The 25,135-nt window shown below is 36.9% G+C and overlaps 1 protein-coding gene across 30 annotated transcripts in view; it reads left to right on the top strand.

Moving 5' to 3' along the window:
* Positions 1 to 25,135, top strand: part of PARD3 (par-3 family cell polarity regulator) — a 579,687-nt gene that overhangs the window by 427,447 nt on the left and 127,105 nt on the right. For 28 of the 30 annotated variants that reach the window (XM_044928208.2, XM_044928201.2, XM_044928194.2 and 25 more), the window contains one exon: positions 8,905 to 9,147. In XM_044928208.2, coding sequence (XP_044784143.2) covers positions 8,905 to 9,147 — 243 coding nt within the window. Of the gene's footprint in view, positions 1 to 8,904; positions 9,148 to 10,091; positions 15,696 to 18,084; positions 18,613 to 25,135 lie in introns of those variants that run through there. The other 2 variants (XM_044928214.2, XM_044928215.2) reach the window with 2 other exon arrangements.

Genomic DNA, 25,135 nt, shown 5'->3' with positions numbered 1-25,135 from the left:
TCTATTTGTAGCTTCGCAGTTTATAAAATATGTAAGTGGGGAAAAATATGCACTTTTAATCTATTTTACAAAATTGAGTCTATTCTTCCAGTTCTTCTCCAATTAAGAAAAAAGTCATTCCACCTTTCTTGCTTTTCTGACTCTCTCTAATCCTCACCAATTTAGACATCCCCAAACTTAATAAACTCACTATTTTTAGAACAGGACACGTAGTGTTCTCAGTGTTTGAGTATGGCATTTAAGTGTTCAATAGTATAAACATCTACCTTAAAAGACTTTCTTATCCCTTAAGGAAGAGTATGTACCAGGTAAATGTATGAATTCAGATTTATCCACAGGCAAATATGTGATTTAGTTAGAGAATAATTTAATGGGTAGGAAGAAACATTATACTTCTCCCTATCTTGATGCCAGCTTAGGGGAAGAGTGTCATTAATCTGCACCATTTTTCATATTCCCTTTTTTGCAGTTTAAGATGAACTGCTCTGTTTCAATGCAGAATTCTATCAACGTTTTCCAAAATCCTCTATAATGCATAGTCAAATTTTTACAGCCAAACAATGTTTTACATAATGGCTTCACTTGTATTATTAATTTGCCTAAGGCACAGTTCACCTCTCCACTTTGCTTTTAATCTGCATCTCTACCTCTAATGATGCAATACTTCTGGGAACTAGGTTGGTCCTAATGAATTTACAACGTACAAGAGGCCTAGAATAAAGAATCTTTTAGGGTCAGGAAACAAGTGAATGGTCCATTAAAAAAAATCAATTAGCCTCATAATGTAAGAAAACTGTTTGCGTGTTTCAATAACAGTTTTTACAAGTATGTTTTATTTAAACTCATGGATCCTGTAACTGAGCAGGGAAATACATGAGACTCATTGAATTGCATAAGCAATACTTGTTTAGTGTGTGTTATTTTGATAAAGCAATTCTGCTTTTGTAAAACCTCTTTCCTATTCTGTCTATTGGCATTGGCATTGGCATTGCTCCTTTTGAGAATGAAAACTGCAGCTTCTTTGGGAAGAAGCTGACTGGAGGTAATAGAGAAAACTAAATAAGCCACTGCCTGTATTCTCATGACAGCTTTTCCTTCACTGCTGATGGGCAGTGAAACATCTCCTGTAATATTATTTAGTACTGTAGCTATTTGAGTTCCAAAAATAATTTCAACTGATTCTATCTAAAAATAGAAAACCTGATATTCCTTAGTTATTAGTTATGTCAGGTCCACATACCAAAATATTTTTTTTTGTCTGTACAAATACACGAAGCCTGAATATGACTCGATAGAATATTGAAAAATCGAAAGGACAATAAATATAGTTGAAAATGATTTTTTCTACCATGTTAATATCTATTTAGATAGTGAAGGTAAGTTAGATTCTTCAGAGCAGGGGTCTGAGATGGAATTTGCTTTCATTCTTGCTCCCTTCCCTGCCTTTTCTTCCACTCGCTGCCATCACTGGGAGCTGGGGTCTCGGATACAAGCTGTCTACTGGGAGAAAAGAGGAGAAGGATCCTGCTGTGGGTCTGTCTTTGGGCTTCACCAGCTCTCCCCTGTCAGAACCAAAGCCTCTGTGCCTGAGGTCTCCTCTTCAGAAGTAAAACAGTAAGGGTGAAGTTTGCTGATCCTGAGATGTGATATTTTGATTTCTAGCTTTGAGCGCTGAGCCTGGTACCCTACCTGTTCAGTGATGCTGTTGACAACATTTGGTAGCCCCTATTAGCTCATTTGGGCTTCCCTGGTAGCTCAGCTGGTAAAGAATCTGCCTGCAATGCAGGAGACCCCAGTTCAATTCCTGGGTTGGGAAGATCCCTTGGAGGAGGGCATGGCAACTCATTGCAGTATTCTAGTCTGGAGAATCCACGTGGACAGAGGTGCCTGGCAGGTTACAGTCCATGGGGTTGCAAAGGGTCAGACATGACTGAGTGACTAAGTACAGTTAGGGACTTCTTCTGGCCTGGAGAATCCCATGGACAGAGGAGCCTGGTGGGCTACAGTCCATGTGGTCACAAAGAGTCAGACATGACTGAGCAACTGAGCATGCACGCACGCACATTAGCTCATTCCACCTCACAAAAGGATGGGGCTCTGATTCCCAAATAACACAGGTTCAATTACATGATCTCTGTAACTTTGGGCCCACTCAGCTTCAAGTATAAAGCACATCAGTGGATTTTTCTGTTAACTCAGTGTCAGAAGTAATCTTTGGCTTTCTACTGTATTCTTGCTCTGTTGATAGCTTCATTTATATTTTAATGGTATATAAATATTGCGGTTTGGGGTTCCCCAAACAGCATTCATCAGCAGAAAAAGGGCTCCACATGCAAATATATTTGAGAAACACTTGGTTAAAAGCAGCTTATGCATATTTCTTTACTCCATTATTTATTTCTCAACAGCCTAATTCTGTTCATGTACATTGTGAGTCACCAAAATGTGTGTGGGCATGTTCGTGCTAAGTTGCTTTAGTCATGTCCGAGTCTGTTTGGCCCTATGGACTGTAGCACGCCAGGCTTCTCTGTCCATGGGATTCTCCAGGCAATACTGGAGTGGGTGGCCATGCCCTCGTTCAGGGAATCTTCCTGACCCAGGAGCTGAATCCAATCCACATCTCATACATCTTGTGCATCAGCAGGCAGGTTCTTTACCACTAGCACCACCTGGAAAGCCCACAGCCTAGACAATCATCACTTCCTAACTTATTTACTCATAGATATATATCCTTCTTCACTATTTTTTCCCACAAAATCCTAGTATCTCTCAGAATTAAGAGTCATTTGGGAAATACTGATGACAAGTAAAGACCATTGGCTCTTAGTTTAGCCATGGCCAGCTCATTCACCTAACTGGCAGAATTGAGTTTTTTTTTTTTTTATATGATGACCACAATAAGTTTAGTGAACATTCATCATCTCATATAGATACAACATTCAAGAAATAAAAATTTCTGGCCTTTTTGCCTCCAGTTTCCAATCACTGGCATTTCTCTTTTCAGTTTTACCAACTGTTTCCAATATCTGCTTTGAGTAAGTTCTTGAAATTTTGATAGGAACTTTTTTGTGGTCTTTCTTAGTTATAAGATCCTTTTCAGAGATGGCATGTGTTTATTTGTTAGTTTTTGCAGGATTATCATTTAAAAAATATGTATCAGAATATAGTAGTAAGGTTTCTGTAAAGTGCATGAATAAGAATTAGTGAAATTACAGAAGGAATAAACTATATAGCAACAATAGGTGCATTCCCTGTGCATCTAAAAGAATAAACAATTTTCACTTCTTTTTGGCTTGAACCTTAGGATTCAGATTCTCTGAATTCTGACATTAGAACCCAGATATTCTGGATAATTTTTGCATGCAGGTCACATATTGTCATTCAAATACAAGTCAACTTTTAAAGCTTATCCTTTTAATGCAAAAATATATTTTTCTATAATTTAGCAGGGTTCTTCATATTTTCTCTGGCCCCTTAAATCCTTCAGAAAAGTCAGTTCTAATCAATGAGATTAGTTCATCAGACATATTTTAAGAACTTATTGTTCAGGTGAACAAATTTTTAAAGAATCTATGAACTTCATGGAAGTCCAAAATAGACCAATACTTGGGCAAATTGAAGCAGATTTTATTGACAGTCTGTAACTAGAGTAGGAAAGTCAGTTTTATTTTTGATTAGAGCTTTCTTAGATTTGGCATTATAGCATCTCTTTGAGTTGGAAATAATTGTAGGTGATTTGACATTTATGAAAGCCAGAACATAATGTGAGTGAATGAGTAAGTATCTGTGAGAGAGAATAGTGAGTGTGTGTGTGTGTGTGTGTGTGTTTTGGTTAGTCAAATATCATTCTAGTGGTTTATTAGCATAAAAGAGAAATTTTTCTTGTTCACAATATATTAAATAAATAAAATGATGGTATAAAATTTTTATTCTTATTATAATTCTTCCTCTGTCAAGAATTTCTTACCTTTGTTAAGATGGAGAAAAGATTTAAACCTCATAACATTAAAAAATCAACAGAAGACATTATAATCAGTTGTGAAAGTTGATGACCACAGAGCTTTGGGAAGGGGAGAGGTTGGTAGGGCTGGAGTTAATAAGGAACACTGTACAGAGATGATAATTGGGGTCCAGATCTAGTTCTCAAGAACTCAGCATTTAGCAAAGTGAGTAGTTCTATACCCATGCTTAGACAAAGGACTGCTGATGGGTGTATATTCTTGTAACTGCGTAAATTCTGGAAAAATTGTGGTTGTGTTAGTGGATAGTATTGTCTCTGTGAATGCTTTTCTTTGATCTTTTTTTCAACTTTTAATTATTTTATATTATAAATCTGCTGTTTCTTCATTGTAGCTTTGAGGGATGAAGTTTGACTCCCCCATCCCTAACCTACTATAACCACTGTGGTTTTCAACAGCTGCCTTCTTCCCTTGAATTGGAAATGTATCTTTAAAACAATTGTTCCTATTCAACAATTTTTTCTAAGAATCCATTCAGAACATGGAAGGCTTTTCCAGTCAACTTTTGCCCCAATACTATAAGCATATTAAAATCCTACTAAAAATGATAACTCTTCATATTCAGTGGGATATTTTCCTTCTTTTGGGAATTCAGCATAGATACTCCATTGGCAGCTTACATCTAGGTAGGTGGCAGTTGTTTGATTTGCCCAGCAGGGTAAGGTGAAGATTGAAGATTTTTGATGTCTGCCATTTGCTCAACTGTTTTGAGGGGCAAGTCAGCATTCAGTCAGTTGACCACAAACCTCTCTTTGGTCAAACTGTTTTTTCCAGTTGCCTTGTTGCTTACATTTCATTCTGCCATGAAAGTAGGATTTTCTTTGATGAATTTCTCTAATACCGATTTTTAGACAGGAAATATTGTTGGGAAAAGATCCAGGAACTTTGTTCCCAGAATCAGGCTTCCATATGGTAGTACAATAAGTTGGGGACAAAATGTTCCCCAAAAGAGTTGATTTCAAGCTCTTGAACATTGTTTTGAAGATAGTTTACACTTATCTAATATATAGCAATCTGAAATTTATTTTAATTTGTATGTTAAAGTAACATGAGTATATCCTATCTTTTGTAGATGTTAAAAGCATTGTTGTTTTTTTTTTTAATTAAAAACATTAGAGGTCAATTTCTGCTCCTTGGAGTTTCTAAAAACTTATTATTCAGAACATTCCATGTATTGAGCATTCATAATGTTGGAGGTAGAAGTATTTTGAATACAGTAGAGTAATTTAAGGAACCATTGATTTTTCTATCTTGAGAAGTTGGTTTCTTAATAGTAGTGCTTATTAAGCCTTGTGTCTTTTCTGGATATGTAAGGACTATACTTCATAGTCATAAAAAAGTTATTTTCATTTTACTCTACTGCAATTAGTGTTAAAAGCCATTTATTGTAAAAGCGAAAATTCTAATGAATAGAAATGTTACAAGAACAGAAGTCTTGTGTGTTTTATCTTCATCATGCATCATCCATTTTAATTAGAGAAAAGGGTGGTGAACACTGAGACAAGAGTCTGGAATGAAAATCATTAATTGATGTCAAGCTGAAGAGAGACTGTTAGCATGAATTTAGTGACAGCAGGAAAGAAATTAACCTTATTACTTTATTTAGTATATTACATTATTTTGTGTATTATTTTCTATGCAGGTTCAAGGCAATTTCATTATCATAATGGAAAATACTTTTTTTTTTCTAACAGAAAAGAAAGGTGTGAATATTTATGTTTGAATATGCCAAATTGAAATGATAAATTCTTTATTAAAATTTTTAAAGGTTTTAATAAAAAGTTTTAGTAGTTGTTTTCACATTTTTTTCTTAACGTTCCAAGAATTGGGAAATAGTGCCTGAATGTGTTGCCCATCCATGTCAGAACAGCTGTCTGCCATCATTTAAACCTCAGAATGGTTCTCTTGTTTATGGCTCAGAACGACTTTCTGGGCTGCTTAAATCAATAGACATTTATTTCTTTGGCTAAGTTTTGTGCTAATCAGTTACTTTTGTCATTGCTGAGATTTGGCCCGAGATAAATTAGATGGATACTGCTAAACAACAACCTGACTGTTCAGAAAAACGGATGAGTCTTACATCTTAGAGATAATTTGTGACCCCAGGGTCACCGTGAAACAGCAGAGGGGGTGTCCTTTTATGGCATTGACCATCTGGAGCTGTTAAGGGCTACACTGCGAGACACCCTCTTTTTGAAAAGTTTCCTTAAACTATATGATTTTCCTTAAACAAAAGCATTTTCTCTCCTGAACCAAAAAAAATTTTTCTGAAATGAGAAAAATATGACAATGAATAATCAACATGAAAATATATGACATGAATATATAACTTTTGGTTGTGTTGCGGTCTCTTTTCTCGCTTTATAATAAATAAGACATTCAAATGTAAAAGTATAAAATAAAATCATTATGTGACTTTTATTGGCTGAATTGTCACTAAAGTGCACCAAAACCACAGGGCGTTCATCGTTCTAAAGCTCTACTTTTAGTGCCACTGAGGCAGCAAGCTTTGTTAGCATCTATTTCTAGGATGAACATTAGAATACACGTTGGTTCAGGGTAATAACCAGATTTGTCAGTTCTTTGACAAAGTGGGAGTCCTATCCTACTGTTGGTGGCCACAGGTAAACTGTAGTTTTACATTTTACATCTAAATTTGTGATCCATTTTTAGTTAATTTTTGTATCAGGGATGAAGTTTAAATTCAAAGTGGGTTTTGCTCTGTTTGGTTTTGTTTTCGTTTTTGCCTATGGATGTCTAATTGCTCCAGCACTATTTGTTGAAAAGACTTATTTCACTGAATTGCTTTCGTATAATTATGAGAAATCAATTGGCCATACTTGTAAGCTCTTTCTGAGTTTTTTTATCCTGTTCAACTGATCTAAGTGTCTCTCCCTCCATAGAAACCACACCATCAAGTGTGATTCCTCCCACTTTTTTTGTTCTTATCCCAATTGTTTAGCTATTCTATCCTTTGCCTTTTCATATAAATTTAAAAATAATCTTGTTTGTATCTACTAGAGTCTTGCTGGAGTTTTATAGGAATTACATTAAGCTGTTTATCAACTTGGGGAGAACTGACTTTACTATGTTGAGTCTTTCATTCTTGAAAATTATATGTCTCTCCAGTTTTTAGATCTTCCTTGATTTCTTTCATCATCATTGTATAATTTTCAGCATATAAGTCCTGTATATGTCATGTTAGGTTTACACCTATGTATTTTATTCATATCTATAAACAAACCTTTCTAGTCAGTGTATTTCATTCTTTTAGTGGTTGTAAATGACATTGTAGTTTAATTTTGGCATCTGTGTTCACTGCCAACATATAGAAATACAATGGATTTTTGCTTATTAATATTGTATTGCTATTCTGTTACCTTACTGAACTTTCCTTTTAGTTATAGGAGATTTTTTGTAGATTCCTTGGGATTTTCTACCAAGACCACTATGCTGTCTACAAATAAGAATGGTTTTATTTCTTCCTTTCCAATCTGTATGCCAGTTATTTCCTTTCTTAAGCTGACTTCATTGTATAGAATTTCACTATGTTGAATTATGGTGGTGGGAGCAGATATCCTTACCTTTTTCCTGATCTTAAGGGAAAGCATTCAGTCTTCCTCCATTATGTTATCAATGGGTTTTTTATAGATGCTTTTTATCAAGTTTAGGAAGTTAGTTTTGCTCTATTTAGTTTTTCTGAGGAATTCTCTCATAATAACTATTGAATGCATTTTGTCAGATGCATTTTCTGCATCAGTTGATATAATCTTGTAACTTTTCTTCTTTATCTATTAATATGGTGTATTACATTGTTTGATTTTTAAAATATTGAACCAGCCTTGCATTCAGGTGATAAACATCACTTTGTCATGGTGTGTAATTCTTTTTATATATTACCAAATTCTATTTGCTAATATTTTGGTAAGGAATTTTGTTTCTATATTCATGCGAAATACTGGCCTGTAGTTTTCTCTTTTATTAATGCCCTATGTTCATCTGATTTTGTATCTTTTCTGTATTCTTTTAAATACATTTATGTATCATTTATTCTAGCAGTGGTCTACTTTGAATATAAAAAAGTCAATAACTTTGCAGTAAAATGTTAAACAAAGCCCAAAGTATTGCTTTTATAAATAAGACTTCACTTTTAAGTAAACATTTAAATTTATAAGTATGTAATAGAAATATTTTTTCCCATTAAAAGTTGTCAAAGTTCTATCAAGGGTTGTTGAATTATCCTCAGCTAACTAAGACCAGCTTAGCACAATATCAATAGATTGATTTCAGAATTTGGTTGAATACATGCCTTCTTGTCCTTAAACTCAGGATTTTGTGAGCTCTGTATACATCACAAAAAATAAAAGTCAATATCATTAAACTGAGATCTTTTGCCACTAATAAAGAATAATAGTGTGGATTCATACTTAAGTTTCAAAGTATGTTGAATGTGTATGGTATCACTATAATGAGAAGATCGTACACGTATATACATACATAAACGTATGCAACTACAGTACATGTGTGTATAACTTTTTAACAAGTGACTTTTTGCCTCAAAAAATTTCATGAATAAAATGCAAGTGGATGCCTAAAACTATTCCTTGTGGATTTTTAGAGTTAGTTAATACGTGATAATTTAAAATATGATGTAAATTATGAGTATGTCTTATTGACATGAACAAAGCTATCTGAAATGATAATTTTTGAGAATCCATGACATTACCTTGATAATCTAAAATGAATATAACATTGTTTATCCTATCCAGCTTCTTAGAATTGCATGAAAGAATATGTATTTTGCAATGTATTTTGATGAATGTTCTATATCCAGTTCTTAGGAAAGGCATAGTTTTTCTTGCTCCAACTTATTTTAATTTTACAGGATTCAAGCCAAAACTCGAGAATTTAGGGAGCGACAGGCTCGGGAACGTGACTATGCTGAAATCCAAGATTTTCATCGGACATTTGGCTGTGATGATGAGCTGATGTACGGGGGAATTTCTTCCTATGAAGGTTCCATGGCTCTCAGCACCAGACCTCAGAGCCCAAGAGAAGGGCATATGATGGATGCTTTGTATGCCCAAGTGAAGAAGCCGCGGAATTCCAAACCTTTACCTGCAGACAGGTAGGCTCCAGGAGCAATCAGAGTATTGTTTCCAAATCAGCTATTATATAGTTTGTGACAAGGGAGTAGATTGTTCATCAATTCTCAAGCAAGAACTGCCTTTTATTAACGGCCTTTAAAAAGCTGTTGTGTCTAAGAGCATCGAGTTTACACAAATCAAAGCCTAATGGAAGGAACAGTAGAGATTTTGATAGCTTGTCTCATGATCCCAGCGTATTTCATCTTGTTCTTAAAATGGGTTCTGATGGGAGAACTAACCTGTAGTTTAAAACTCAGATAAGAAAAAGTTGAAAGTGGTTCTTCAATTTAAGACTTTTTTTTTTTATTGTGAGGTGAGCCTCTAGTTATGATAGATGAGCAATGACATGATTTGTTTTAATTATGGTTTATTTGGACCTATTTTTTTTTTTTGGTGACATGATTTTCATGTCATGAAAGAATTACTGAATGAGATGTATAGTATAGCCAGTCTTCAAACTGCTCGTTAACAAGCCACAGGTCTGATTGTGTACATTAGTGTAGCACAAAGGAGTGTGATGCTGACCCTGTGTTAATGGATATATATTTATTTCAAATTTTATCTGAAACAATTTAGGAACATCTTTTTCCATCCCTCCATTTATATATTCATGCACCATATAAAATTTAGCTCATGAAGAAAATAGTACGCATTTCTTTTTATTTGAAACACACACATGCTATTGTCATAAACAATACACTCATTCCATCCCATCTTATAAAGGTGTCATAGTCATTGCTCTGTAGTGGAGCTGTGCTTTGAATATTAAAAGTAGTAGGTTTCCCTTTAAACTAGTGGTTCTTTAGCATGCATCAGATACCTGGAGGGCTTCTTAAAACACAGATGGTTTAACCCTTTTCCAAAATCAAAATTCTGGAGAAATCACAGAAATTAAAATTTTGTGTTTTGTAATTATTTTTTTCAGAGATAAGCTGTCCATTGAACAATGATATTGCTAATCCAAAAAGTTGGGAATTATGGTACCTGTGAAGTATTTCTTCATCAACCTATAACTGAATATGAATTTGGCTTGGAAATAATGGCTTCACCTCCATTGCCTTTTTCTGTCAGAATGAAAGCTGTAAAAAAGTGTTTCTCAGACTAGAGTAGCGTAGAGACTCTTCAAAGAACCATCTCTTGATACTGCCGTATAGAATTAAATTGTTTTGATTATAATGTTATTTAAATATGTATAAAAATAAAATAGGGCTGAACTCCTTCTGTTTATAGCCATTATATAACTATAAAACCAAACATCTTTACAAATTAAATACAAACAAAACAGCAAAACCATTACATGCAAATTAACAACATTACTTTAATGTGGCCAATAATGTTTTTTTTCCTCCAAATCTGAAGTCTCGCACAAATCACAAGCATGAACGTGGTGGTAGATGCTCCGTGGCAGGTTCGTTGCAGTTTGGCTGACTCAGTTCAGCCGTCGCTCTTCTCAGTTAGATTCTGCGGCTCTTTTGCATGTCTGTAGCCAGCGATCTTTGACCTGTGCACCCTATCGATGTATCCTAAGGCATGAAGTTCAACGTGCTTCTCTATCATTAACTCAAGACATCAGTGAAAGTAGCATTTCTTGATGCCTCTGTATGTATAAGCTTAAATTCAGACAGGGAAATAACATACAAGATGACCTAGAATATGGTTCCAGTAACTTTCTGAAAAGTTAAATAATGGAAACCTAAAACTTGAAACTCCTCAGAGAGAGTTTATACCCAGTAAGGAATCTCCCATCAACTAACTAAATTTCACCCAAGTTTGCTGTTGGTGTCAGATGAACTTTACTATTCAAATTTTTGGATGTCATGGGAGCATCTCCAGTCCACTGACAGTGTGCAGTGTAGCCTGAATCTGTTCTGGGATTTTTATTGTTCAGTAAGAAAGCCATATTCTGAATTTCACTGTTTATCATTTTGATTGATCTGATGGAAATGTGGATCTGGTAGCCCCACATGGAAATAACCAGGGATCATTTATTAAGTGCTGTGAATTTGATGTCAGAATGGAACACTTTCTCCATTTCCGCATATTATTTATAAAATATTTGTTTTCTAGAATAGCTTCGTACTCTGGCAATATATCCATGCCTGTTTAATTGACTTGACATGTGTACTGTTATCTGACTGTACCCTTTGGTCATAGTGTCATTGTTATTACTTTTTATTAATGCTCTTGATAACATTCTGTGTTTTCGTATTGGGTGGATGCCAGAGAAGCCAGACATATATTCTTCTATTTTCTGTGAATAACAAAGCTCAAACTTACAAAAGTTTTGGCATATTTAACTTTTATCCTGCTTGTAACCAGATTCTATTGTCAATGATTCCTAATCCTATGTCTCCTTGGTGGAGTGTATATCCTATTTGATTGCTGTGTCTTCAGAGTGTGATGCAGCTGATCAAAATCAAATCAGAACTCTAATATCAGTTTGTTTAGTAAGGGCTGTTTACAGTGAAGCTGTGAAATAATATATAATTTCCATATTGGGTATGACTTTATCTGGGCATTCATAAATGCCCATTGTTTACCTATGACCGAATCATCATTTTATTCAAAATGTCAGCCTGCAGGTGTGTTATCATAAACTTTATTCAATGTTTCTTGACACGCAGCAAAAACTTTCTTTTTGTAAGTTATACAATTTCAATCTAAAAGTTTTGTGTGCTTTGAATTCTTAAAAAAAAAATATTGATGGAATGACAGTCAGTATGTTTTTTATTATTTGAGGGCACCAACAATTCGTATTTTTATAGTAAGATCCTAGAATCTGTAGTTAAAAACTCCACAGAAGGATAGTTCTAACGGACATTTGCTGACTGTCATCATGCAATCATTTGCCACCAAGAGAGCACGGTCCTGAAATATAATTGAAATAAAATAGTTACTGTGCTGCTATAAATCTAAATAGCAGGAAAATAGTAGGCTAGACTCCCCCAGCTTGCTGAGGACACCTTAATGGAAACATAAATACCATAATCACAAGCTTTTTGCATGCATTTTATGACTAAAGTGAAAATGCCGATTTTAAAAGAAAAGACCTCTGTGAACTTGTTTTCTCCCCCATTAAAAACCGGAATCTAGTTGTGTCAAAAGGAAGTCTGCCAAACACAGAGAAAACTAATTTTCTTAGCTATGGGTCATTATTAAACATGCGCTCTTTTTAAAAGGTTGGGTCATATAACAAAGTTGTATTTGCTATTCAAAAAGTCAAAGACTGTTTTATTTACTTACATTTACATAGTATTTTTTTTTTATCTCTGCTTTTCTTGAGATGTGAGAAAGATATTTCAAATGGAGTCCATCTCATTGTAACGTGTGTTTTGCAAGTTGATGCCCTTGCTGATGAATGAGCTCTACACTGACCCCATCTCAGTGTCCCTCCTACCCATCTCTGACCTTGGCCAGCTCCATCCACCTCCTCCATCTGCCTGGACCACCTCTCTCTCCCTACTTACTGAGGATCCACTTTCCTTCTTCTTGGCCAGCCCTGTGAACACTATTCCAGATCCCAGTCCTACCCCTGCAAGGAGCCTGCTCCTCGGTCCCCCTTTTTGTCCCTTAGCCTGTGTGTCTCAGCTGCCACTTCCTCATAGCTGGTGAGCTTGCTGATGTCTTGATCATGTTGCTTAAACAAAAAAAAAAAGTCTTTTTTACCCTCTGGCTATTCTCTGCCCTATTTTCCCTCTTCACTTCTAATCCAAACTTCTTGAAAGATTAATCTAGGATTGATAGAGACTTCTGTTTCTTCTTTCCTGCATCTTGTTCTCTCCATGTGGTAGGGGGAATAATGGCCCCTGCAAAGATGCCCCGCTCTAGTCCCTGCTGCTGCTGCTGCTAAATCCCTTCAGTCGTGTCTGACTCTGTGGTCCCTGGAACCTGTAAATAGGCCCCTTCATGCAGCCAAAAGGACGCTGCAGATCTGATTACATTATCTTAAAGTGGGGATGTTTCCCTGGATTCTCCAGCTGGGCTCAGTGGATCATAAGTGAAGAAGGTGAGAGAATCAAGGTCAGAGAGAGACTTGAAGATGCAGACTGCTGCCATAAAAGCAGGAAGGGGCCATGAGCCCAGGAGGTCAGTGGATTCTAGAAGCTGCTAAAAGCCAGGAAGCAGGTTCTCCTTGAAAGCCTCCACAGGAACCATCTCTGTTAACCCGTTGGCTTAAAGTCCAGCAAAACCCATTTCAGACTTCTGACCTCCAGCACTCAAATGTGATAAACTGGAGTTATCTTAAGGCAGTAGGTTTGTGGGCATTGGGTTACAGCAGCCATGGTGTGTTAGTTTCCCAATCCTGGACTCCTGGTTCAGTGAATGCTTCTGTTTTTTCCCTCTGGGTCACTCTGGCCTCCCTGAAGCTCTGTTCTTTTAGTTTTTATGTCCGGTACTGCTATCTCTTGCTTCCAGTACTGCTATCTCTTGCTTCCTTTCTGACTCTTTCTTCACTGTCTCTTTAGAGATTCTCTTCTATTTGTCTCCTAATTTGGGATTGCCTGAGGAAATAGCTCTGACCACTGATAATTCCTATGTGTTCTTTGGGTTATAGCTTTAACTGCTCTGAAGCACTGGTGATGCTTATTCTGCACTAACTCAGTCCTCCATAAACCCTAGATTCTTGGTGCTAACTACCAGCATGTGCTTTCTGTGTCTCCCAGGGACCTAAACCCCATCCAAAACCAAGTTCATGGTTTCTCAGTCCAGACCTCCTCTACTATCATCAGCCTAATCTCAGAGAATGCTGTCACGACCCTCACATCGACTCTAGACAGTGTTTTCTTCTGCAACCTCCCGCACCAGACATCAGTCAGTGACAAAGGCCTAACGATTTTACATTCCGAATAATTCCAAACTCCTTCTCTCCTGTTCTTACTCACGGATGCTGGCAGTCATCTCCTAGCTCTCCTCCCAGCCTCCAGTCTTGTTCTCTTCAAATTCCCACAATACCTGGAGTTTTCTATCTGAAATTAAAATCTGACATTTCATTCTCTTGCTTAAATTTGTTCTCCAGCTGCTCATTGTCTCCAAGATGCAGTCCAAGCCCTCAGCATGATGTCTATGGGCCCCAGAATCTCTCGTTTTAGCCTCATCCTTAATTATGTCATATTGGCTCACATCATACTTTTCCTAATAGAGGATCAGCCTCAAAGTATAAATCCAACTTCTACTAATTCATGGATGAATTAAGTGGCTCTTTGGTGTTATATGTTCTGCAAATGTTACATTTTGGTGAGTAAAAACAAGCCATCACCATTCATTAAGCTATTCTAATATAGTTAGAGATGCAGCAATTAAATTAAAGGCTGAGGTGACATAAACAACCCAACAAATGAAATCTTGAATGTAATGAAGCCATAAATAAGGTCATGGCTAATTTTAAAGACTTCTTGTTTAATTCTTTTTGTTGATTAACATTGCCTGAAACCATAATTTGTTTGGAGAACTAATGTGTAATGGGGGTTGTTTATTTATATATTTATTTTAGCCTTAGAGAAAGTTTAAATATTCTGCAGAAATATGAGGATAAATGGAAACTATTTTAGACCTTGGTACTTATTTGGCAAACAGTGCCCCAGCAGAGTGTGTTCGTTTTGTTTTAATGTCTTCCCTTTTGCAAGGCACTGAACTTTGGGGTCTTTGATGATGAGCTGGCCACACTTTTGGAAATTCCCTTTAGCCTCTTGGTATTTCATTTGATTTTAGCCTTCACACAGAAACTCTAAAATCATGCTTTACATGCAACTCATCATGATAACTCATCTTTTTATTTAGACCCAACCACCTGGTTCTTCTGTCCTTTTAGACAGTCCAGACCTGTGGATTCAAGTACCAATCTTATTGGTATTTAGTGGTCTTAGGTTGGTGGTTCTTTCCTTCTTGCTTCTGCACCAAGATGGAATATCAATCAGTTCTTAATATAAATTCATGAGGATTTATGTGGAACCCTATTGTGAGATGCATTTTCAACTTCTTGGGAGACTTATCAAGATCTGAATTCAAAATCCATTTTTAAATTAAGTTCTCAGATATTCTAGAGCTTTTCCTTGGACACTTCCAGCACTCACTGTGGATAGCTGTTTGATTATTCTCTGTTCGATGCTTTTTCCTTTCTACTTCCTTTAGTGCCCCATTGGTTGATTTTGTGTAACTTAAGTAGTAGTAATGATGTTTGTTTTGTTTTTTTTTTTTCCAATCCTTAGTCCTTAGATTCTTCCACTAAAACAGATGTGGAGATAGGAGTGTGAAAATTCCAAACCTTCTGTATTGTCACAGAACAGAAAATGATGAGATAATTCATATATTCTGTGGCTCTGTAGTAATTACTTAATATACACTTAAAATTGCATAAAAGGGAATCAACAAATCTTTGTAGAATGAATGAATATTATTATATACATTTCTGTAAAACTAAAAAAATATTTTAAAAACAATTTTCTTACTTTATACCTTTCATAATTAGTTCTAGCGAATAAACTACACAGGGTTATATTGCTGAATCCTTAGGAATACAGAGTTTTCAAAATATTTGTCTTTGAAATTAAGTACCTTGGGGCCAGATAAGCATCTCCAGGGTGGTTCCTTTTGGTAGGATGGCGGAGTGGGTGGGTGGCTCTTTCAGCTTAGCTTTTTTCTGATGACACTTAGAATTCTTAAAGAAGGTTGGGAGCAGAGATGGGCAGGATGCAGAAGGAACTGGGGTTACTGGAGAACATGGGGTGTCCATGGAACAAGTTAACAGACAGCATGACTCCCGGGAGTTCCGTAGAACTGCCAGCTGTCGTGGACTCGGACAAGGACAGTGAATTCTGGCACCCTGTTTCTTGAGGCATGAGGGTTTTCTCTAAATTTCACAGTCTCCATGTGGCCTATGAAAGAAAGGAAGACCTAGAAATGACTTTGATTCTATAAAATTCTAATTCTGATGCAGGAGAGTTCCAATTTCAGTTTTGGTTTTACACGCTGTGTTGGCGTATCTTAAAAAAAAAAAATCACCTGCTTTGTGACAGAAACTAAAGCTGAGGATCAATACTTAATTCAAATTATTCTCTTTTCCTTCTCTTTCTTTTTTTCCTTTCACGTGGATATTCAAGCTTTGTGAGGCGGTCAAGGGCTTAAACTCTTTGAACAAGCCCTGGATTCTGGTATGGATTCTTCTTCTAGCCTCTGTCCCTCCCCCTCCCCAACACTTATTTGGCAGCTACAATGTACAAGGATGTGGGAGGGGTCTGGATACAGAAATGAATAAGAAATTCCCCTCCCATTTCCTCTCACTTGGTGCCATGTGACAGACCATGCCCTATGTTATACACAGAGTGATATGAATTCAGTAGGGAGGGGAAGGCAGGTTGGGTGACACCAGACAGGTTGCCATTCCAAGTGGATTCTGGGGCCTTGCTGGAGTCTCAGGCCTGTGGAGGAATTATGCAGTTTGTGGCCTAAAAAAAACAAATTATGCAGTTTTCTGCTTTAAAAAAAAGTTTTTTTTTCACGAGCATGATATTGGAGAATTCTCTGTTTTTTTTAAAGCATCTTTTGTGGGTGGAACTTTTAGGTTCCTCGACTTTTAATTCTGATGCTACAGTTGATGCCTGTGGCTTTTTACATTCTATACGGATGCTCAGATGTGCCTGCCTGAGGACATTTGATTGATTTCTGTAATTAAGAAGCAACTAAACCTGCAGAAATTTGGTACAGGACTTAAGCTTGAATAGTCACAGATTCATTTCTAAACCAGGGGACTAGGGTGACAAGGGTTATGACCTTTGAGACGCAAACGAAGACGGTGAGGGCCTGGGACTGTGGTCAGACCCTCCCCCAGCCTGTGACGTGACGTGTGGACAAGCTCACCTTTGGACACACTGTTTGACTTCCCTCTGGAGGTGTGGGTAGAATTTTTTCAAGAGCATTTTCAATAGCTCTGTGATATATTTAAATAAAAATGACCACTTAATTGCATAATATTGGTATTATAAATGCCTTGTATTTATTATATGATAATTAATTAAAATAAGGTTCAGTGTTAATATGTAGTAGAGTATTATGGATGTTTTATTTATGGTACACAGGAAATGTCCCTGGTGATTTTTTTTTTTACTCCCAGTTTAGAAATGATAAATCAAATATGAAAAGGAACTAGATGTTTTTCTTTAATGGTGTGTCTTTTTCTGGCACACACATCCACGTAACTGGCATCAGCTACATATGCACCTCACAAAATCAAGTCTGACTGCACCCAAGGATAGCTAAATGCCCATCAAGGAGTCAATGAATGCATTTGAGTTGTTTTAATTAGCTAGGTGTGATTTAAAGGTTGCCAAAATCAAAAAGGCTTATTCATTTTTCATCAATAATCACTTACCTTAATATTTCATTAGAACCTGCTGATTTGCAGACCTCCTTCTGGGCTTTGATTCATTATGACTGCAGACATAATTTAACTTTCCCTCTTTTTCCCATTCTGTATTGTACTCTTTCATCTGTGAGACACTGTTAAGATGTTTCCAACATTCATGGGGCTGCTAATTGATCCAACTTTTTTTTTTCTTCTTTAAACTGTACTTAAAGCTGAGGGTTCTAGGCTATGGAAAGCTGTGTGTGTGTGTGTGTGTGTGTGTGTGTGTGTGTGTGTGTGCAAAGTCAGTTTTCTTTCATCACTTGAATATCTGGTAATAATGTGCAAATTTTCTGTTTCCTATGTTCTGAGAGTAAGGGCTGATTTCTCGTATGCAGAAGTCAGGAAGTAAATAGTTTGGGTGCAGTCTTAGACTGTGCCATTAATCTGAAAACATCTTGTATGTGGCACACGCAGCAGATGAGACTATACTCTATGCATATACCTTGTTTTCAGAACAGTTCTCTGTTGCTTTAGATGCAGACCCGCACTTCATCTCTGCACACCTTTGTGTCCTCAGGTACTGGCATCATCCCCGGCTTCTGTGACGCCCCCTTGGGGGTGCTGCATGGACGCAGGGAGGCTGAGAGATGATCGTCACATTAACATGGCGCATGTGCGGAAGACAGCCATTCCTCTTCTTAAATTGTCCATGACTGTGTGCCCGATCTTAGCCACAGACAGTCCATGCAAGAGGTGGGGATCTGATTGGAACCTCTTAAAACCCCAGATTTCAATCACTATCCTTAAATGTGTAGAAAGTCCTTAGTTTTTTAGAAGTCATTCATCTAAAACATGGAAACAGGTTAGATCCCTAACACAGACTGAGATTCTGACAAGCTGATGCTAGCAATGAAAAAAAAGACACATTAATAAATAAATATTTTTACTTTTCTAGATTAACTATAAATACTCTATGTCTGTCTCCGATATCCATGTTAAACAATTTGTATAAATTACATATTATTAACATTCACCAACTGTAGCAGTTTTGAGGCTAAGTAAAAATTACTTCATGTAAAGAAATAAAAACTTGTGTGCTATAAAATTTGGTAATTAATAATTTGAATTTATAATTCAATATATATATATTGAATTATAAATATTTTCATTGGACAGGAAGCTTTCTTACCTTTTAAATATTTCCTAGAAAAAGTAGTGCTGACTTTCCTTATGTCCAAGATTTCTGTTACAGAAATATGTCTGGAAAAAATGAATGAACCACCAGCAGATATATAGATATCTGCTTATGGAGAATTTAAAGAACACTTATGCATTTGGAGATATTAGCCACCACTAAAAATTGAAAGTCGTTGTTTGCCCAGAGCTACTTTTTGCATCTTGCTTCAGAATGTTTGTTGGAAACCCTTTCCATAAAATAGATTTATTAGAGTTAACATGACTTGCTTTGGGAGAGTATGTAGATTTCCGTAATTCTATTCTTGGCATATGATGTTCTTCACAATTCTGGGAGCCAGTGTGGAGGTAGAGTGGACAAGGTCTCTTTGCTAGACTTCTCCTTTACCTCTGTGAGCTTCTCATCCTGCCTGTCCTGCTTAACAGTCTTTGTTCCTTCTGCCCTTGAACACAGGTCTGAGGAGGCACAGCAGGTTACATTGTCCACTGCGGTGGTTTTAGATTTAGATCTTGGCTCTGCCGTTTACGTGAATGGCTGGCAAGTTATTTAACCTCCCTGAGCCTCGTTAAACTCATCTGTATTTAAAATTTTTTGTCCCATTGTTGGACCATATGTCAGCTGTGTCCTGATTTTTATATTTAGAAAATACATTCTTTATAACCGTCCATCATGATCTGTGTTGGCGACTGTTGGGGGTAAAAGAAAAATACAGGTCCAGCCTCTGATAGTAATGCTCTTCTAGTCTTCTGGGAGAACAACAGACGGATTTAAATAACACAACCAGTTTTATGGACCATGCTGTTTATTCTAATAGCTAGACCAGAATGGTTTGATTGACTTTTTAAAAATCTGGTATGTTTTTTACCATATGGCCAAAGCCATATCTAGGGTGCCAAGCTAATAAGCCTTCTTTTCTCTGCCAGTGAACCATGAAAGTTGTTAGCAAAATGTTTTATTGTGGATTGATCCATTTTCCAAGCTCTTGGTGATATAAACACCATCTTAAAAGATAAAGTGTAGATTACCAAACATTAGTCACTGAAAATTTGTTGTACCAAAGGACCATAGACCACCTGTCTATGAGATGACCCAGCGTGGAAGGTACATAATATGGTTAGGGATGCCTGAAAAATGTTATAAAACTACCCTGAATCAGTTGGTTGTGGGTACACAGTATAGGTTATGTTCTTTTGAATGATGTAACATGAGAAGAATGTACAAACGTGTTTAGTAATACTTTGCAATAATGTATTTTTTTGAGATAGGGTTTAAAATAGAATGACTTTGTGCTTCCCTCATTTATGACAACTTTTTATACAAAGGGCTCAATGTGCAAATTCTTCTGAATAATAACCACTAATTCCTGTGTATAGCAATGTAATGATGTAACGGGATTAGTTTGTCCTCTAATCGATCAATTCTTAAAAGAGTTCATGGCATTCCTAGCTTCCTCATACCATCAGACTATTTGTATCTTTCATTTTCTCTCCTCATGTTTGTGTCTTCCTTTACACCCTTCAGCATATATACTGTATTTAAATTAGCTTCTAAAAAGTCCTTTTGCCTCTTCCATCCTCACAGCCCTTTCAGGATCTGACTCTATGGACTGATTTTTTTCCTGGTCCTGGGTCATATTTTCCTCCTTTTTCTCTTTTTGAATTTGTTTAATTTAGACTGTGCTAGGTCTTTGTTGCTATGCGGGCTTTTCTCTAATTGCGGCGAGCAGGGGCTACTCTTTAGTTGCCGTGTACGGACTTGCCATTGTGGTGGCTTCTCTCGTGGAGCACGGGCTCTAGGGCACCAGGCTTCAGTGGTTGCAGCACATGGGCTCATAGTTGCAGCTCCCGGGCTGTAGAGCACAAGCTAAGTAATTGTGGCACACGGGCTTGGTTGCTCTGCATCCTGTGGGATCTTCCCAGATCAGGGATCAAACCCATGTCTCCTGCTTTGGCAGGTGGATTCTTTACCACTGAACCCCTAGGTAAGACCCCCTCCTTCTTCTTATATCTAATAATTTTTTCATCAGCTGTCAGATATTTTGAAATTTAGGATGTGGAGGATTATATGTTGTTCTGTCCAGTCAGAATTACCTCCCTAAAGTTTAGTTTGGGTGGCATCAGTTCTGCCCAAAAAAACCTGACTGCAGAATCAAGTCCAGACTTCTTGGTGTGGCAGTTTCCTCCCAGAGAACCATCAAGGTCTTAACCTTCTGTATCGTCCTCTTCAAAACTCTAGTCACTCCAGGCTGTTTACCATCCTAGAATACATCAAGTATTTTTCTACCTCAGTTCCCACTGCATGTACTTTTATTTGTTTCTTTTTGATCAGTCTGTAATTGATGCATTCAGCTCTCTCTATCTCTGTTGTTAAAATCCCAGTTCTCCAAATGCCATCTTTCTGCAGTATAGTAACAACTATTTGGAATGAGTCTGTCCTTTTCCTTGGATTCAAAATAGTTTGTAGGTCTACAAATGACTTCCTTAGGTGCTTGGACAGCATAGTTGGAAACTATCTGTCTCCCCTCTACTTTTTGCATGATTTTTTTTTTCCTCCACATTTTTCTATACATTGTCTTTAGCAATGGTGGGAAATCGTTGTTAAGTCATTCCCGAGAACTGTGGTTAGGACCTGACTGCTGTTAGAAAGTTATCTCAGACATAGGGTCGTTATCACTCTATTACGCATGTACACAGGTTACTTTTCCTGTTAGGAAATGAGGACTTATCTATAAGGAGGTAAAGATAAGGATCATGCTTTATTTAGCCTCATATCTTTGAAATGCTTTTATGTTTGGAGAATTTTAAAGTGGGTATGCAGGAGGAAAAAATGAAAAAAAAATTTGGCTTCAAGTAGTTTAGTGATTCGATTTATTTGAGAAGAGTCATTTACCTAACATGCGACTTCAACATGTAAGGATAATTCAGTTCATAAATGTTAAGTACCTGTAACTTTCCAGTAACCTATCAATGACATGGAACAGAATAGATTGCTTTACAAATCCATTATTATACTATTTTTGTTTTTGGCTAGGACTTTTCCCCCCACAATAATTATAATTCAGTGTTAATTAAGTTGCATATATATTTTTTCTTTGTACATTTCTTAAGCCAGCCATAATGGTAATTCTTCTACCGATAATGTTGGATTAAAGACTGAGAAACAAAGAGCTTAGGTTATTTTGAGACCCTTTGGTATCTCTATCCTGTCTGTTTTCTTCCTGTGCAGCTAGCTACTCAAACCACTACTGGGCACTGTTTAACTAGGCGCAACATTTTGCTGATTTCCTTTAAGTGTTTCCTGCATAAGAACCATATAATCCCTTAATCAGCTTCTTTTGAAATGTCTGTTTACACTAAACATAGTCCTATTCCAATTAGTTTCAAATTCTAAGCAGAAGTTCCGGTAATTAAACATTGTCTGAAGGAACATCCCATTACTGTACTGCAGCATTGAAATTGAGATACAGTTCAGTTCAGTCTCTCAGTCGTGTCCAACTCTTTGCGACCCCATGAATCGCAGCACACCAGGCCTTCCTGTCCATCACCAACTCCCGGAGTTCACTCAAACTCACGTCCATAGAGTCGGTGATGCTATCCAGCCATCTCATCCTCTGTCGTCCCTTTCTCCTCCTGCCCCCATTCCCTCCCAACATCAGAGTCTTTTCCAATGAGTCAACTCTTCGCATGAGGTGGCCAAAGTACTGGAGTTTCAGCTTTAGCATCAGTCCTTCCAAAGAACACCCAGGACTGGTCTCCTTTAGGATGGACTGGTTGGATCTCCTTGTAGTCCAAGGGACTCTCAAGAGTCGTCTCCAACACCACAGTTCAAAAGCATCAATTCTTCAGCACTCAGCTTTCTTCACAGTCCAACTCTCACATCCATACATGACCACTGGAAAAACCATAGCCTTGACTAGACGGACCTTTGTTGGCAAAGTAATGTCTCTGCTTTTGAATATGCTGTCTAGGTTGGTCAAAACTTTCCTTCCAAGGAGTAAGCATCTTTTAATTTCATGGCTGCAATCACCACCTGCAGTGATTTTGGAGCCCCAAAAAATAAAGTCTGACACTGTTTCCACTGTTTCCCCATCTATTTCCCATGAAGTGATGGGACTAGATGCCATGATCTTCGTTTTCTGAATGTTGAGCTTTCAGCCAACTTTTTCACTCTCCTCTCACTTTCATCAAGAGGCTTTTGAGTTCCTCTTCACTTTCTGCCATAAGGGTGGTGTCATCTGCATATCTGAGGTTATTGAGATTTCTCCTGGCAATCTTGATTCCAGCTTGTGCTTCTTCCAGCCCAGCGTTTCTCATGATGTACTCTGCATATAGTAGAAACAACATTAAGCTTGTTAGCACTTTCATCAATTTCATTGATCAACTACACTGAAGGACTATATACTGATGTAAAGGAATTTTTTTCCTCTCAAACTTCAACATTATGTGACTTTGGGAAACAACACTTCTCACCTCTTTTGTAAGATTAAATAACTATATACAAATAAATAATAATTTTAAATAAGTAAATAATAATCACTCTCTTGTAGGGTTGTGTGGGATAAATGAGATAATACAAGTAAATTATTTGATATAGTAACTGCTGGCAGTATTATAAATACATATATTTAATGGTGGTGGAGGTCAAATTTCATGTCAAACTCTGTTATGAGATGCAAACTATTATGTATAGGATGGATAAATAACAAGGCCCTACTGTAGAACACAGGGAGCTATATTCAATATCCTGTGATAAACCATAATGGAAAAGAATATGAAAAAGGGTATGTATTTGTATAGCTGAGTCACTTTACCATACAGCAGAGATTAACACAATATTGTAAATCAACTATACTTGCATAAAATTTTTAAAAACTATATTATGATTAAAAAGTCTTCTAAGTAGATCTTGAAAATTCAGTGAGAAGCACAGTCACTTGAACAAGCATTCTGTTTTAACATATTATAAAATTTTGGGCAACTTCTTGGACTTATTTTTAAATGGAATTTAATCTGTATAAACTGCTAGCCTAACTATGGAATAAAGGGAGATAATCCTTGAATGTGACACAGTTGGCAGTTTACTTAAAATATGTCACATATGTCAGCTGTGTCCTACTCTTTGTGACCCCATGGACTGTAGCCCGCAAGGCTCCTCTGTCTCTGAAGTTCTCCAGGCGAGAATACTGGAAGTGGGTAGCCATTCTCTTCCCCAGGGGATCTTCCTGACCAAGGGATCAAACCCACGTCTCCTGAATTGCAGGCAGATTCTTTACTGTCTGAGCTACCAGGGAAGCCAGTCTATGTCACATGTACATGATAACAATTCTGTATATTTCTCTAGTGTGCCCTGCAATGGTGTTAGAACGTCGGCATCAGCTGAGATGAGAGTTTTTCAAACCTGGATGGTTGGTAGATGAACCACTGTAATATTAATTGGCAATAGAATTTATTTCATAATGTGTGTGATCCGTTGCAGCGGTAAAATAGATTATTTTTAGATTCCCATGTAAAATTGTCTTCTCACTAGATAATTATAATTGGCTCTGTGTGTAACACAAATTTTAAATATTTTATGTTATTAGTAACACCAGCATAACAAGATAGAAATGCAAATACATTTTCCTGTTTCTTAAACTGTGGCTGCAAACAGAGAATTGGTTCTGTAAATTATTTTTAATGTGCACACTTTTTAACAAGGTTCTTAAAGTGGTAATCATGTTTCGGTTTCCAGCATCGAGGGGCAGTGATGGTTTGACAGCCATACTGTTGCTTTCATGGGTAATGAAATACTGGTTTTCATTAAATTTTATGTTAAAAGCCCTTATTTGGAGTCATAGATTTCTACCATTTTAGAGCGTGAAGAAACTTGATTTAAAAGCCTCCTGTTTTACAAAAGTGGGGACAGAGGGGTGGGGGTGTGGAAGAAGGTGACTGTTTCTTATCCCCATCTTTCCAGTTAACAAAGTCTTGGTACCATGGCAGGAATACCTGATGGGGATCAGGAGACCTGCAGGCTGAGGTGGGGTGGGGGCGCTGTCCTTAAGGAGTGGTGCTGCCTTGGGTGAAATCCTGATCACAAGCAGCCTTTTTACAGATTTATAAAATAGGGATAATCACTCCTGGTTTGCCACGTACAGAAGAAATATATATTCATCAAATAAAGTATATTTGTGAAAGCGTACTTACAAACACAAATATCTACCTGTGTTGTATCATACTGTTATAATTTTGCCTGCCTCTTGACCTCTTCTGCAACCTATAGAATTATGTTGAGTGGGTGAGTTAATTCAAAGACGGATATGAAAGCAGCTTTGAGAAGTTGAGTACGTCTCACCATGCCAGCGGTTCATTGGACTACTCCTAGACTTAGATATAAATACATTTTTATAAGTAATAAGTAAGAGTCTAATTGGACTTCACATGAGATTTTTTTT

The sequence above is a fragment of the Bubalus bubalis genome, chromosome 14 (genome assembly GCF_019923935.1).
Source record: "Bubalus bubalis isolate 160015118507 breed Murrah chromosome 14, NDDB_SH_1, whole genome shotgun sequence".
Classification (NCBI taxonomy): Eukaryota; Metazoa; Chordata; class Mammalia; order Artiodactyla; family Bovidae; genus Bubalus; species Bubalus bubalis.
Note: the sequence above shows the minus strand (reverse complement) of the source record. Positions and strands in the feature narration are given on the sequence as shown.